The sequence below is a fragment of the Caretta caretta genome, chromosome 7 (assembly GCF_965140235.1).
Source record: "Caretta caretta isolate rCarCar2 chromosome 7, rCarCar1.hap1, whole genome shotgun sequence".
NCBI classification, from domain to species: domain Eukaryota; kingdom Metazoa; phylum Chordata; order Testudines; family Cheloniidae; genus Caretta; species Caretta caretta.
This window is the reverse complement of record NC_134212.1, coordinates 79,198,119-79,214,904: the sequence shown is the minus strand read 5'-3', so window position 1 is coordinate 79,214,904 and position 16,786 is coordinate 79,198,119. Positions and strand designations below refer to the sequence as shown.

Here is a 16,786-nt window from a genome sequence, read left to right as displayed (position 1 = left end):
CGCCATACCTTGTGGTGCCAGAGGTCTTTCTCACCTGGCAGGGGACGGTGGTGCCATCATGGCCGCCTCGAATGTGTCTGGGGTGGAAGGGAGCTCCAACTCCTCCACCTGGCACTCCCTAACAGGAGAGTCCACTGGTGCAAAATTCTACGGACCCCTTCTTGTGCCTCTGGTCAATGCCAACTGTATATGTGGACTTCGGTGCAGGGAGTGACAGTGATGAGAGTCTCTATGCGTAGAGTCCTTCCTCAGTGCTGTAGCGCCTCTAACAGAGGCCAGTGCACTATGCACAGAGGTGCTGGGTGCCGTGTCCTGCTAGCCTGGAGCCGGTTGGGGACAGAGGGCTGACTCCATGATGAATTGCTTGAGGCTGAAGTCCCTTTCTTTTTCAGTTCCAGGGTGGAATCCTTTGCAGATCCTGCAATGATTTGTTTGATGGGATTCCCCAAGGCACTTTAGGCAGGAATCATGGGGATCACCCTTTGGCATAGGTTTGTGGGAGGTCCTGCACAGTTTAAACCAGGGGTCTCACACTCAATTTATCTTAGGACCAGTGCCAGTCCTCAAACCTTTGCAGAGGGCCAATAATGTCACTCATGCCACCCAGAACCTGCCCCACAAAACTCCATTCCCCCCCAAACTCTGCCCCCAACCTGCCTATGGCTTTAGGAGGGAGTTTGGATGAGGGAGGAGGTCTGGGGTAGGGGATTGGGGTGCAGGCTCTAGGACGGAGTTGGTGCAGAAGGGGTGAGAGGTTGGGCTCTGGGAGGGAGTTTGGATGGGGGAGGGTCTGGGGTGCAGACTCTGGGATGGAGTTTGGGTACTGGGTGCAGGCTCTGGGAGTTTGGGGGGAGGTGTGGGGAGGGGGTGGGGACAGACTCTGGGAGAGAGTTGGGGCGGGAGGGGGTATGTCAGGAGGGGTGGGGTGCAGACTCTGGGAAGGGGTCGGGGGTGCAGCACTTACTTGGGGCTCCAAGACGGGGCGGGCCGGGGGGTCTCCATGCACTGCTTCCCCAGGCACTGCCCCCGCAGCTTCCCATTGGTCGCAGGAGTGCTCAGGGCGGGGGCAGCACACAGAGGCAGAGCCCCGCCCCACCCCGGGGGGGCCCCAAGAGCCACATGGAGCGAGCAGGAAGAAGCTGCTCAGCTCCGCTGTGCGGCCGATGGTGGGCGGGGCCCCGGGCCATTGTAAATGGCCCAGGGGACACGCCGGGGGTGGGGTGGGGGGGCGCGCGCAGAAGGCAGGGCCAAGGGATAGATTCGACCCCAAAATTGCTGGGTCCTCGCGGGCCACATCGGAGAGATTCTCGGGCTGCAGATGGCCCGTGGACTTGGAGTTTGAGACCCCTGTTTAAACCCTTGGGATCGAGACATACCCTGAACTCCAAGAAGGGAAACTCCCCCCTGAAAATTGGGGGAGGCGAACACAAACTAACTATAACTAATACTAAACTATTTAACGATTTACAGGTTTGGAGATAAGAGAAATCACTGGAGAACTGCTTGCTGAAGCAAGAGAAACAGGTCCAACGACAGTCACTGGCAGTGGAACTGAGGATGTGGAGGGTTGGTATTGGACTTCTGTGCGGCGCCATGAAGGAGCAACTCCAGGGGGTGCCTCAGCTGACCCAACGGGTACCTTCTGATGACTGTATGTGGCATGCGCACACCTACTTGGAATTGACATGAACAGCACTTGAACATACATACATTTTTGGTTAACTGCACTGTTCTTGAGGGTTTAAGAAGGCTTACTTTTTAAATATATGTACTCAACCTTACTGATGTTTTGTATTTGGGAATATATATTTAAAAGAACAACCCACACCACTAGCCTCCCTACCCCAGTATTAAAGGGATTTGCAGTTCGAGATCACCTTATAAGATTTAGAACAGGCAAGCTCCTAATACAAATCATTTTTCAAATTTCTGTGCATAGAGGTAAGTGCAAGACATCCTTATCTCTATAAACACAGTGCCAAAACTTGTTTCCACTCAGGTATAGTATCTCCTGTTAGCTACAGAAATAGGATCAAAACTTCTTTAAGAAAAGGAACTCCTGTTTAAGCATTGAGGAAAAGGACAACAGGTCCCTACCTTTTGCATGCAGAGTGCAAATTATGACTGTACCTACCCTAAATTTAACTGAGTTATTAAGATTCTCACCAGAGGACGCAGCTGTTTCCAATATACAATTTCAAAGCTTAGCTACGACCTTTCTGAAACATTTTATTTTGTATCTAGAAATAGAAAATACATATAAAATGCAAAAAACAAACAAGTAGATTACTAAATGGATCAAGTTTAACAAGACTAAATATTTTACGATTTAATAATACAGATAATTTAGATGAAACTAATTTGTATTAGGATAAATGTTCATTTACTCAAACAGGATTGTCAAACAATTCAACAGATAATGTATTAGTTATCTAGAAACACCATGTACATAGCAGCTGCATCACCTGTAATACAACCATATGTACACATACAATAGGAATTTGTAGGCTTTTCCACTGACCAATTCTCATATTTTATTTAGATGACGGTCTCTATGCCAGGCACTTCCTGGGAATTGATCCTCAGCTCAAGCTAATGTTATCACCTGCTCCAGATAGCTCTTAGTCCCCAGGAAATGCCCTGTATGGATATTATTTAAATAATGAAAGCCTTTTTCATGTAATACTTACCTTCGGCTTTTCAATACTTAAATCAGGGGTAGTCTATTTTGTGTCAAGGTCCAAATTTCTTGGTCAAAGATATAGTCAAGGTCTAGCCTCCAGAGAAAAATAATAATAATCATAATAATAAACCGACACTAATGATAAGTAAATGAAAAGATTTTGGGGTCCTTTCAAAAGCATCTGGCGGTCCGGATTTGGCCCACAGTCTGCCTATTGACTACCCCCAACTTAAATGAAACAGAAAGGAGGAAAATAAAGCAGAACTATTCCTTTGTAAGAGGCAGCAGCTATTTTTTTATAATTTTGGTCAGACTTCAGCTATAAGTAAGGCTACAATTATGTCACGAAGTCATGGAATCCGTAATTTCCACTGTCCTCTGTGATATTTTCTGCCCCGGGGCTGGAGCTCCCAGCCACCTCCTCAGCTCCCACCCCCAGCCCTGGTGGGGATCCCGCAGCAGCCCGGCCGCAACAGGGGGACCCTGCAGCTCCCAGCTGCCCTGAGGGCAAGGGGACTCCACAGCAGCCCAGCCCCACAGGGAGGGGACCCCAGAGCTCCCAAGCACCAGAGAGGTGGGGGACCCAGGAGCCCCAGCAGCACTGTGTGCTGAACCCGCCTACCTGTTTTGTCAGGGATATTTTTAGTGAAAGTCAGAACAGGTCACGGGCTCCCGTGAATTTTTGTTTATTGCCTGTTACCTGTCCAGGACTTCTACTAAAAATATCCATGGCAAAAACTTAGCTATAAGGGATGATTTCTACCCTTCTGAACTTTTTCATTTTCTTTAAAGTAGCGCAGAGATTCATAAGTGCTATTCATTAATAATGGAAGTTGTGATACCTTCCAGAAACTTTACTATTTAATCTACAGTGTCAAAAAATTCTGGAAAACCACCTGTTAACTTGTGCATTTGCACTTAAGATACAGCACAGAAACTGAAATGCTGTGTCACTAAGTACTATTCTTCACTCCCAAATTTTAATTTTCCTATGGCAGCTCCTCAATGGACTAAAATTACTTTTGTTGCTACAAGCATGTTCACTTTTTAACCATCTTTTTAAAAAGCCTGTTACATTCACCCTTTTTTCATTAGTTTGTTCTCTTCCGATTTACTTAATTGCCACAACTTTTCACATGTTCCATGACATCAACAGTGACAATTATGGGTAGCATCCAATAAATCTGACTTGCACGTCAGCATTTCTTTTACTTATTTATTTAAGTTAGCAACACAAACCACAGACTCAACAAGATAGATAGCAAATAGATTATCCTCATATCTCCCCCAGTAGAGCCACGAAGGGAAAAGAACCACCAAGAAAAGCGTTCAGAAGCTCAGTTTTGATGGATATAATCCTAGTTGAAAACACTGCATATCAAACCAGATCTATTCAAATTTGCAGGAAGAGATTGGGGTTTTTTCCACCACAAATATTTAAGAGAATAAAAAAGTTCTGCTCTTTCCACTTCCTGGCTTTTACATATCAGAATTTAACATGAGTACCCCAAAACTTTAACAAGATACATACCCAGAGACTCATTGACAGAACTTTTCGTTTTCTTTTTGATTTCAGGTAAAGTCTGATAGGATCTTTGTCCCACTGGCTCATCTCCTTGAATAGCTGTTAAGTCATGCATACTGAAACTTCTCAACCGTTCAGTTATTGCACCTTGACCCTGGAACACAATGATAGCACTTTTCAAGAAAAAAATGGAGAAAACTTTAGATTTGCTCTTCAAATTGAGGTAAGGTTAAGTACATGCTTTCTTGCTGTATTACAAAATTCTCTTAACAGAGTCATGCAGTAGATGTTCATTTGTTTTAAGCAGCATTCATGTTTGTGTTTTTTCTTCACGTAAATATTGTGACATACTATGGACACATGGAATATTCAAGACTATCAACTTTATAAATGTTACGTGTGTCTTTATGGGATTGTATTCTGGCTCCACTGGAAAATTACAGGAGCTTCCTGCAGGAACTAAAGTCACAGGGCAAACCCTTAGACAAGGAACAAGTCTGGAGAAGCTTTGCCCTCTAGGGAGATCCTATATACTGGCACAACCTCATTAAACAGGCTGTCAAAGAAATAACAAAAAACTATACAACGTGACCACCCTAACATGGGGAGAGAGCTCATTCCCCTTGATCCAAGAACTGACAGACTTCAGACTGGGCCCAGAGGGGCTGGCCCTCTGAGAGGACCTGAAGTACTTTAAAAATCTGCTAAGGTGCCCATGTGGAAGATGGGTGACACCTGGGAAACCAGACATGCATGTAAGCAGTTTATTGTTTTTAAGATGTGTTCTCTACAATGCTTTTGTTCCAAATAAATACTTGGCTTTACAAAGGCTGACTGGTCACAGATTAACTCTGTCATTGCCCCTGAGAGACCAGGACTGTAAGTGCTAAACTAAATACAGACCTGCTGAGATGATCACAGTGAACTGAAGAATTGCAGCCTAAATCCGCAGTCTAGACAGAGAGAGTTGTGGGACTCCGCCCTAAGAAAGATAATGGCTAGAGGCCTGATTTTTAGTGGGGTACCCTGAAGGAGGCCACAAAGGGGTCAGAGGTGCAGTTACCCTGAGAACTGTGACAAGGAGCATTTTGTTCAAGCTTAGCATTAGACTATACCTTGTAAAAGGAATTTTTAAAAATCATGAATTAAGTTAGTAGTCCCAATTCCTAATGCTTTTGGACACTGCTTTTTATTTCTGATTTATTTATTCCTTATTCTAGGTGGATTAAAAGAGATTTTTCCCCAAAAAAAGCCTTTAATGCCCAATCCATCAGACAATGTACCACCTAGTACCACTTTTCAAATATATCTGAATGTAGTTGTAATAGCCCTTTAATTAAAATTACCAAAACATATTACATAAAGATGTACTTGTACTTGTTTCTCCACAGTATGAAAAGTATTTGATACAAATATCAATCAACAAACATGCTGATAAGATACTATACTTTTATCCTATATACACATTAGTGTGTTTTGCCTAGGGTCACCCTTGTGTCTGTGCATTGCAATACAATCTGCATGCAGTGAATGAGGCAAAGGAGATATATTTTTATCACTGATCAATAAGTAGACCCCAGCTTCAATCACTACACAATACCCAATCTTTGCAGTGAGGGACCCAAAATGAAGAACAGGCCCACACGAACACCCATTTACAATCTAAACTCTTTCACTAAGCATTACCTAATTATTTCTGTGGAACTAATATAATATATGACGATGAAATGGACAACTGTAATGCACATGCACAGAGAAGAACTAGAGTTGCAATCCTAGTATTTAATGTTTCCCAATTTTAGTAATCTACTTTGCTGCTATATTTTTCAGTGTAGGTTTTGGATAGAACTTTTAAGTTAATTTTCAAGAGAACATAGAAAAAGCAGAAGTGTTTGGCAGAGAGGAAGGTAATGCTGTGTCCTATGAAAGCTGTGCACTCAGTGAGACAAGGGCTCTTGTGGAGCACTGCCTCACTCAATGTGCATATAAAAGATGATACAAAATGGCTCCATCAGGGCTCCTTCATCCCATATATACCCTCCAAGATTGAAAATGTCAATCAACTTTGTTCTGCAGATAGCAAATAAAACATTGGAAATCTTTTTTTGTTGTTGTTAAATGAATAGGTCTTGCAAATCCTTAATTACATTTTACGGAACACAGAGGATGAAACTGGAATAACTTTCATATACTATTGGAAAACAGTGACTGTGACTTACTACACACGTTCACTGTGTGAAGCACAACAGGTCCCTATCCTGATTGGGGCCTCTAGGCACTGCTGCTAATGAACAATAATGAAGGAGCTACTGAAGAAACAATTCCGTGGCAGGCCAATATTATTCTTCATATCATGATACAATGGAACCCAAAATGACAGCCAAAAAGCCACTTCTAATTACTAGAATTTAAAGGTCACAAAATGATAAAAGATATTTAATAGAAAAATATTTTTTAAATAATGCATTCATAAGGATCAAGTCTTTTCTCTCTCTGCAGCTCAAATTTCCACAGGAATATTAGTTTACTACATGATGAAATACTCTTAAATCCAATTCTCAACTACACACACACACACCTGTGACTTAGTTGATAATTTGTTAAACTCTCACTAATTATCTTCCAGCATGGTACTTCCCACTACGCTGCCCAAAAAGCATAACACCCCTCTTCAGGTCTCAGACACCATGATTTTGTAACAGTGGCCTGGCTAATGTATTCAAAGGCAACAGGAAGCCTTTAACCAGCTCCAGGAGCTGAGCTCCCTGAGTATCCGCAGCTGTGCTGTTTTGCCAGTCTACACCTCTGACTCCTCCTGCTCCCTAATTCTGTCTCTCTGACTCCCTGGTGCTTGGTCCATGGAACACTGCAGGGAGAATATACTGTAATTAACTCCCTCTCGTGGAAAGTTGGAGAGGAAGAGGCAGCTGCAGGCAAATCCTGGCAGGCCAGGGCAACAAAGGAAAATTTTATCTGCAGCAAATCGATGTATTCCACAGTAAAAGTGCTGCAGTGTAAAGTCCATGGTATCTTGGAAAAATGCCAAATTCTGCAATTTCAGACTCCATGAGCTCTTGATTAAACTACCCCATTCATCTCACATCTCTCACAGCTACTGTTACAGACTCTCTACAGACACAGGCAAATATTGCTGAATCAGTTTACATGGCACATTTTCAAGGCTATCTCCACATAAAGTTTAAAATTCTCTTTTAAATGAATAAAGATTTTTGAAGCACAATTCCACATGAAGGGGTTAATTACACAGTTATGAAATCACTGAAAACCTGGGACACCAAATATACCCACTAAATAAAAGATTAAAATACAAGCCTTGTATTTAGGGCTTCCTCACCACAGTGCACTGCTGCACATATTAACCCATGCTTGTGTTTTGTTTTAATTAGTTTCTTAAAATGTTATGACTGTGTGACACCTTTATGATTCAAAATCCAGGAAGAGAGGTGCAGGCAGAGCTTTGGGTTCAATATCACTATCCTTTCCCCGCACACAAGTCGACATGTAACAGCCTCTCAGATGATATATTTAAAATAGCTGACATGCTCTGGTAAAAAGCATGTGGTCACTGCACACAGACTAGCTTCACAAAAACCTGACCAAGGGCACCTCTAGACTAAGAAAATTGACTGTTTTAATTTGTGTTAGCTAATGCAGGTTAACTAACAGTGGTTGAAACATCAATTAGCACCTACTGTAAACAAACAGTGATGTTTAAACACTTGTTAGCTGGTGGTGATTAACCTTGGGGATTGAAGGGGGTGCATGCCTCAGTATACCTTCATGTTGTTTACTTAAGATGGAAAATGTAGCTGTGTCGTCTAAGCTCTTCCTTGGGACAAAAGCAATAATTTTGTCCAAGGCCTTGTTTTCAGGAAAAATTTTCCCTGAGCTATACAGTGGAAAGAGTAAGCCTATCCCATTAGGCTGAGATTAGTACTGAACAGAAGGAGAGGTGCCTGTGATGTTGCAGCCCTATGTTCCCCTTATCTATGAAAGGCTTTGGCTGCTGGAGTTCTTCACCAAAAGCAGTCCTACTGAAAGGTTAAGTGACCAATCTGGCCTTAAATATCTGATCAGCCAACCGCTGCTTCAGCCAAAGAAGCCTTTCTACTGTTATAAAGGCCACTATGGTTCTCAACATGGTCCTAATGATGTATGTAAAGTCTGACAAAGATGAAACTGCAGACTGATCATAGCAGCCTCTGAGACAGTTTCAACTGTTTAGCCCTCCCAAATGCAGCTGAGTATTCCTCTAAAGCAGGATAAAACAGGATAAAACGTTTAGATAGCCATATCAAAAACTTGGCCAGATAATTCAAAATGATCTCCCTGCATGACCTTGGGCAAGTCACTTATCTCTGTGCCTCAGTTTCCCCGTCTATAAAATGGGATTTTAGTATTTTCCAACCTCACATGATACTGTGAGGGTGAATACATTGAAAATTGTGAGGTGTTCAGATACTAGAGTGATGGAGCCATAAGTACTGAAGATCTCTCTTCAAAAGTAGACTCAACCTTTGTTGATTTGCCCTGAGGTAAGCACCCAATTCAACAGAAATTTTTGTCCACATGATTCTCCAGACTTCTTGAGGGAGGCTATTCTCATTTACCAGCCAAGTGCAACTATCCTTGCATCAGCCTCTGGGGATCAACGTGGGTAGAGGCTGGAAGGCAGATATACTAAATGCACAAATATACAAGAAGTCCACCAAGGCAGAGAGACAGGCAGGCTCAAGGCCATCTGTAACACCCTGGGTATAGATGTGGAAAACTACAGTGTGGGTTGTCCCAGTCGTAAAATAATTTCTGGAATTGCAAGTCTCCTTCTTCAATGTCAGCTGTTAAAAGGTATTGTTCTCTTCACTTGTTGGAGGCAGGAACAGCTGACTTGGGCAAACTTAGCAAGTCCTTTATATAGTAGGAATGAAGTCTCCAGAAAGAACACATGTGCAATCTCCAAGTGCAAACATGAAGGAATTACACCCAAGCTTTTGGAATGGCATAGGGCATTAAAGAGAGAATTTCTGATATTAATATAGCTTAAGAGTTCTCGGGAGTTTGCTCTCTCTCTCCCTCCTCTTTACAATCACATTGATTGTATGACTGTCATTTTTCCCAAGCAACTTATTTGCATTGGATTAATTGTACAGATATTCATGAGGATGCATAACAAAATTAAAAACGGAATAAGTATCCTTCCATTCACAGTTGAATGGCTTTGAAATCCAAACCTCATTGACACTGAGGCAGAAATTATTTGTTACTTCAGAGAGAAAGGAATAGCTGGGTCTGAATGTAACTTCAAATTCTGTATCTTTGAATATTCCTGGCCAGCCAGAAGTCAATCATTGTGATGTAATCATGGCCGGCCGGCCAGATATTGGAGGGAGGGAAATGACCACAAAGCAGTAGTGTAATACTGCAGGTGGTCATTTTATCTTTTCAGAGTGCACAGTGTGGCAAATTAAAATAGGAGTGTTCTGCTCAAACAGCAATACTAACCTCCTTTTAAAAGAGTTCACATTAGTTAAAAACGACTATTTTTGATATTCCCTCCCAGTCCCCAGTTCCCACTCTGATATTTAGGGCATACTGCCATAGGAATATAATTTGTTTAAAATTGTTATGGCTTCATGCATGTAGCATTAATAACTTAAAATGATTAATACATGAGAACAAACAACCACCACCAATATGAAACAAATGTCCAGCAAACATAAGCTCACCATGCACTTTTCTTTATAATTACAATGATCTTTTGAAGACCACTCAGGCAGAAAAATCTCACTTTTAAAGAGTTAAGGAGTCCTAGAAAATAAAAGTTTGGATACTTCTTCCGAGTCTTGTTTAAAAATAAACCTTTACACAAAAGAATGTTTTCTTAATTATAGCATTTTAAAAGGTGGACAGCTGTTTATACAAACTCTACAATCGTATGAATTACAGTATTCAATTTTATTGGTATTATAAGTTACATTTAGGTAATAAGACGTAAGGAGTGTTAGATGTTGGGATAGCAACAGGCTAGCTTTTTGCTGGGCTGACTGGCATCACACCAGAGACGGCTGAATCAATTTATCACATCTTAATGATACAGGTGAATATTTAGGTTTATAGATCTAAATTTTAAATTTCAGACCAAGGAAAATGTTTTATAATTAATATTCCAATGGAAACTTTGAAACACATACCGTGCAGTGTCTGAACATCCCAAACAGTGCAACATGCACTATTGTATGAAAACCAGAAAGTGAAACTGCTTACAATGTTGTCAAGAGAAATGCCAAAATCAGGGCAATCTGACAGATATCTTTAAGTGGTAATGTGAAAAATATTCCTTTTATGGAAGTCTGTTTAATTTTCCTCATTGGATCCAAAAGCCCAACAGTCAACATGTTTCTCCCAAACAACAGGTCAACTGTGTTGCCATTTTAAGATGTTTACATAACATTTCTATATATTACTTTTTAGTGGCTTATTTGGAGCTTTAAAAACTTTTCAATACCATTACTTTAAGCATTCTAGTTTCACTTGTTTTCACTGGAAATTACACCTGAAATTGTTTACCAAATCAGAATGTATGAATTCCAAATGCTATTTCCTGCATTTTTTTTAAAGTAAAAAAGTGCAGTTTACACTTCAAAGATTAAACTATACTAGTCAGTTCAACCTCTTCAATCTTCTATGTTAACCAAAATAAATCTTTCAAGCGTATAAGTTGTTTCTAGACTTATTTCACGAATTAAAAGTTGACAGCTTTCTTGGTTGCCTTCAGTTAGTGGCTTTTCAATCAAATATTTTGGGAAACCCCCTTCATTAATTTCAGTTAAGTGGCAGGCAACCATGAATATGTACAAGTTATTAAACTGACATTACATTTAACATAAAAATGCTACTCAAAGCAAGAATATGCAAATCAGACAACTATGAGGCAAGCTTTCATGTAGTGCATTACTTTAAAAATTGGATCTGAAATCACAAACTAGGAATTAATCGCACAAACCAGCTTTTATCTGGGGTAGTAATATTTCATGCCTTATTTTGCAGATGCAGTTACCTCAGCTTGATTGAAGAAAGACCGCAGAAAGAAGCCAGAAATCCTGTAAACAGTGTGATTACCAGCAAGAAAGTGCAACAAAGACAGAAAAAAAAGAATGTTCATCTTTCACTAATAGCTTGAACATAACAGTGTAGTCTATATTTTGATTTACCACACTCAGCGGATCTCCATGATCCAAAAATTTACATGCTATTCATTTTAAAACCAACAGACATAGTATAAAGATGCTCACAAAATTGCAGTCCTTAAATTACATCCCCCTATTTTTAAACACGTTACTTTTAGAATTAATTCTTTGACTTAAGATGGGTAAATATCCAATACCACTTCACCTTTTTGTCCATAATATTTACTCTGAACTGTTTAGTATAAATGAATTTACCTTCACAGCAGCAGTCACTGCAGCAGTAGCTGCCAAATTTAAACCCTGTCTCCCAAAATTCACCATAGTTTCATAACCTCGTTCTTTGGCTTGTACAATATACCCATCGATCTCCTAAAAAAAAATCAAATCAAAATACATATTTAAGTTTGCACACAAAACCCCTGAAAGTCATAAAGTAGTATTACCCCATAGCATTATTTTATCATCAAAATTTTGATAGAAGACTTGAAGATGAAATATAAATATATTTTAAACTTATATTAAGTGTATTAGGCTATGTCTACACTACAGACCTTACAGTGGGACAGCTGTACAAATGCAGCTGCACCACTGTAAGATCTCTCGTGTAGCCGCTCTATGCCAACAGGAGAGAGAGCTCTCCTGTCAACATATTTAAACCACCCTTAATGGGCGGCAGCAGTAGTTACGTCAGTGGGCGAAGCACTGTGCATGCCACCACTTATGACGGTGAAACTTGTCATTCAGGGAGGTGTTTTTTCACGCCCCTGAGCAACATAAGTTTCACTGGCATAAGCGGTAGTGCAGACATGGCCTCAGTTAATATATTAACGTTTAAGCACAAAAAAAAAAAAAGATTTAATTCTTGCATTTAATGCCAAACTTTGAAAATAATAATTTCTTACCCGTTCCTTTGAAGAAAGAAGAGGATGGAGAAACTTCCTATACATTAAACTTGCCCCTCTAGTATATGGAGAGAGCAGCCAAATAACAAAAGCGATCTTCAACTCATAATACAATGGAAGCCTGCAGATAAAAAGTTATGCAAATACTCTGATAAGAAGGTAGATGTTAATTCACTACCAAAAACAAAGCCTTGTAAAAAAATGTGTAACAAGTTTGTTTTTTGCAACAAAATGTGACACTACCTTTTCATCTAAGGTTCTTAACATCTATATTGATTTAAAATTAATTATTTAAGAGAGCATTATCTGTTTCGTTGACTTTTATTTGGTTTTCATTTAATGTAATGCCATCAAAAGCAGAAAGGGTAAGAGATTTAAAAATCTTTCCATATTTTCTTGCAATACACTATTTTATTTATGACACCAGATTTTTTTTGCATGAGTTTTACAACTCCATTCTCCTCTCTTGTGCTTTACTGCATGAGTAGCATTTTTCTATCCCTACTCTGTAAGGAATTAAAAGGCACCACAAATTTAGAAATGGGGGACACTATTCATTATGCAAGTTCCTTACAGCAGTTCTTGGAAAGGTCACCTATAAATAAAAGTTGGTAATTACATTATCATCTCTACATTAAATCATCAGAAAAAAATTATACCATCCCATGTTCCATATTATGCAAAATCTTACCAAGAGATCATTAGGTCTGCTACTGTTTCAGTAACTGTATAAAGAGCAAACACAATCCAGTACATCATCCATCGAACCTGAGAATGAAAAGACATTATCTTTAATAGAAAAGTTTTAATTTAAATTTCCACTTCTAGAATAAAAAACGTTTAATTGCTGCTACAACACAAGAAATTGAGCAGTGTCTTTCCCTTGGTCATATTGAGTGACTTTTTTTTTATTTTTAAAAACACCACACAACACAAACCCAAATTTCCAAATCACAAGAACAAGTAGGTTTTGTTTTGCTTTGCTGTTGTTCTGAGAAGATGGTCTGGAGGCAACTGTCTAAAGCTGCTGGTATTTTCAGCAATGTGATCCCTCCCAACCTGCCTTGACTGACAGGTCTGGTTCTGCTTCCAACCAGCTGCAAACAGGGGAAAAAACCATTGTGTAATTAAGCTGTGGAACTTCTCTACAAAATGGTCATCGAGTGGAAACTCATACTGTGTCTGCTCTCCACTGCCAAAAACAGAGAATCAGACTTGAAAACAACCAGTCATTAAGATGCCCTTTTCAAAAAGCGAATCTTTACTAAACAAGAGAGCCCCGAAAAGCCTAAACTAAAATCTTCTCCCCACTATGTGCAGCTAAAAATGATTAAATGTTCATTTTCCATCATGGTTCTACAAAATAGCTTCTTCTCCACAAGGCTGTAGGTGGAAGAGAATTCCCATTATGCTGGATACAACAATATGAAATTAGGATGGTAAACTGGTGAAGTCTCTAATGCAGGGGTGGCCAGCCAGCAGCTACGGAGCCGCATGCAGCTCTTCAAAAGATAATATGTGGCTCCTGCCAGGAACCAACTCGGGGGGGGGGGGGGAAATGGTGGGTGCTCAGCATCCACCAGCAGCCCCTGTCAGCCCCCTACCCTTCCCCCAGCACCTTCTGCCTGCAGACACTCCCCGCCCCCCCCCCCATGAGCATCTGCCCCTCCCTCACGCCATGATCAGCTGTTTTGCAGCATTGAGGCAGCTCTGGGAAGGAGGCACAAGGACACAATGCCCAACCCCTCCCCTGCCGCGATCAGCTGTTTCGCAGCATTGGAGGCAGCTCGGGGGAAGGGAGGGAGGGGGGCTGGGTGCTGCAGCCTTGCTCCTCCCCCTCCCCGGAAGAGCATTGAAGCTGTGAAACAGCTGATCGCAGCTGGGAGAGGGAGGAGTAAGGTCCTCAGTCCCCTTGCCTGCAGCAATCAGCTGTTTCATACCAGCAGGAGACTCTGGAAGGGAGAGGGGGAGGAGCAAGGACACAGCTCACTGGGGGAAGGGGCGGCATGGAGCAGGAAGAGGCAGGTGGGGGTGTGGACTTGGTGAAAGGCCAGCAACCCCTGGCTGGAGCCTGTGTCTCCTTGAATAAAGTACACAGTGACTAGCTGGTGTGGAAATATTTAATCAAAACTTCTCTTACCCATCTAACAATGGAAGGCAAGTGCAAACGGAAAAAGAAAATACAGATGAAAAAAATCAAGGCTTCCAACAGGTGGGAGAATAAAGTACTTTTTTGTTGAACATAATAAGGCCATGTGTCTTCTTTGCCAGATATGCATCTCTCAGTTCAAATCTTCAAACTTGCAGCATCATTCCGCTTCTAGCCATGTATATATGGATCAAGAATTCCCACAAGGTTCTGAACGCCACACTTTAACTGAAAACTTTGGGGGGGGGGGGGGAGGGATGACACCCACCTCTCAGATGTAGAAGCCCAGTTCCCCACCAGATTTGCCAACCGATCACAGACTGTAACGTTAGCCTCCTATTACGTGGCCTGGCACATAACCCATGCAAAAAATCCCTACTCTGAAAGTGAGTTTATAAAAATGTGCTTCACTAATGTGATTTCAAACCTGTCACCGAAGAAAGAATCTACAGAAGAAAATTTCTGGCCTGCAGCTTTCATGCCACACAATAGAACGCAGAATCTCCGACCTGAACAGCGACATTGAATCACAACTGCAATTGCAACTTCAGCAGTGAGAGTATTTGAGCATCTCTTTGCATGAGTCATGCGATATACAAGATAAACCTCAATTATTGGTATTTGTCCAGACTGTGTCTGACAACTGTGTTGTAAGGAAAGAACTCCTCGATATCATGCCACTGAAGGACACCACTTCCCTTTACAGAAGCTCACTGCCATCAAGGGGTGGCAATATCACCCCCTAATCCAAATCTCCTATTAAAGGAGAGAATTACCCACTGCCATGTGAGAGATAAAAGAACAAAGCCACTGAATAGCTACCCCATCCACTATCACCAAGGTCTGCAGGTGAGTCAACAGGACCTTATGATTAAAAGTACTGAAGGTATCAGATAATTCCAATATCAGCGAAGACACATTGGCAATGAGTGAAGATAAAGGAGATTGGTTGCATTGACTAATGCAGTCTGTGACAAAACCACATCTGTACTAAGACTGACAATAACCAAAAGAGACCTGAAGCATCTAGATAAAAAGAGTCCTCACTACAACCTCTCTCAAAAAAGTAAGATGTGATATATTACTGGCCACAGTCAATATCAAACAATTGTTTCATGAACAAAGGCCATACCACTGCTTCCTTCAAGGCAGTAGCCTCTAAACTTTAAGGAAGACGTTTATGATCTGCATCAACAATAGATGAAGAACTTTACCAGCTAAGGCAGACATGGGTTTAAGGCACAGATGTAAAACAAATTTCTCTCAACATTTCAAATCTCTCACTGGGTGACAATTCCTCAACTAAAAGACTTTATATACCTTCCTCCTCCCCCACACCACAACCTGGGCTCCTGTACTTGCCTAAGGAAGTTACGGCAGCTTAGAGTCAGCAGAATCCAGAACTCCCCACAATATTAACACCTCCTATTGAATTAACACAGAGGTGGGCAAACCACAGCCCACATCCAGACTGTGGGACCACCCTGCCCGGCCCCTGAGCTCCCGGCTGAGGAGGCTAGCCCCCGCAGCCACGCAGGCAGCATAGCTTGCGCCCACCCACCTCCCAGGCTTTCCAATAAGCCTGTCCTGCTGCTCAGAGTGGCATGGTAAGGGGGCAGGGGAGAAGGGTACTGGATAAGGAGCAGGAGGTCCCAGGGGGTACTCAGAGGGCAGGTGGATGGGGCATAGGTGGGGAGGAAAGTCAGGAAACAGGGAATGGGGGGGGGGCCTGGATAGGGGGTGTTGTCCCAGGAGGGGGAGGACAGGGACCCGGGGGGGTGGGGGGGGTTGGATAGGGTGTGGCGTCCTGAGGGGGCAGTTAGGGACGGGGGTCCTGGGAGGGGGTGGTCAGGGGACAAGGAGTGTGGGGGGGAAATGGATGGGTCAGGGGTCCCAGGGGGCCTGTCAGGGGGCAGGGTTGTGGATAGGGGTCAGGGCAGTCGGGACAGGGAGGGTTGGATAGGAGGTGGGTTCCCGGGGCCGCGGTTAGGGCCAGACTGTTTGCAGAGGCACAGTCTTCCCTACCTGGCCCTCCATACCATTTCACAACCCCAGCGTGGCCCTCGGGCCAAAAAGTTTGCCCACTCCTGAAGTAACAGGTTTATCTTTGTAAACAGGCAAGCAAAAACAGGTCGGACAAGGACTGTGCTAGTCCAAAATGATTAATGTCTGCTTGAAGGACCATCTTTTTCCTCAAAGTAGTTGAGTAAGGAGATCTACATTTTGTAAAATAGAATGACTTCAAGGAATTGTATTAAACTATGATGTAAATAACAGGGATCAAAAAAAGGTTAAGGACAGAGACTGACTGGCACAGAT

The 16,786-nt window shown here is 42.0% G+C and overlaps 1 protein-coding gene across 1 annotated transcript in view; it reads right to left on the bottom strand.

The window, feature by feature from the left end:
• Positions 1 to 16,786, bottom strand: part of REEP3 (receptor accessory protein 3) — a 56,417-nt gene that overhangs the window by 14,007 nt on the left and 25,624 nt on the right. The window contains exons 3-6 of the mRNA XM_048856076.2: positions 13,010 to 13,086; positions 12,319 to 12,439; positions 11,672 to 11,785; positions 4,215 to 4,362 (exon numbers count right to left, since the gene is read on the bottom strand). Coding sequence (XP_048712033.1) covers positions 4,215 to 4,362; positions 11,672 to 11,785; positions 12,319 to 12,439; positions 13,010 to 13,086 — 460 coding nt within the window. The remainder of the gene's footprint in view (positions 1 to 4,214; positions 4,363 to 11,671; positions 11,786 to 12,318; positions 12,440 to 13,009; positions 13,087 to 16,786) is intronic.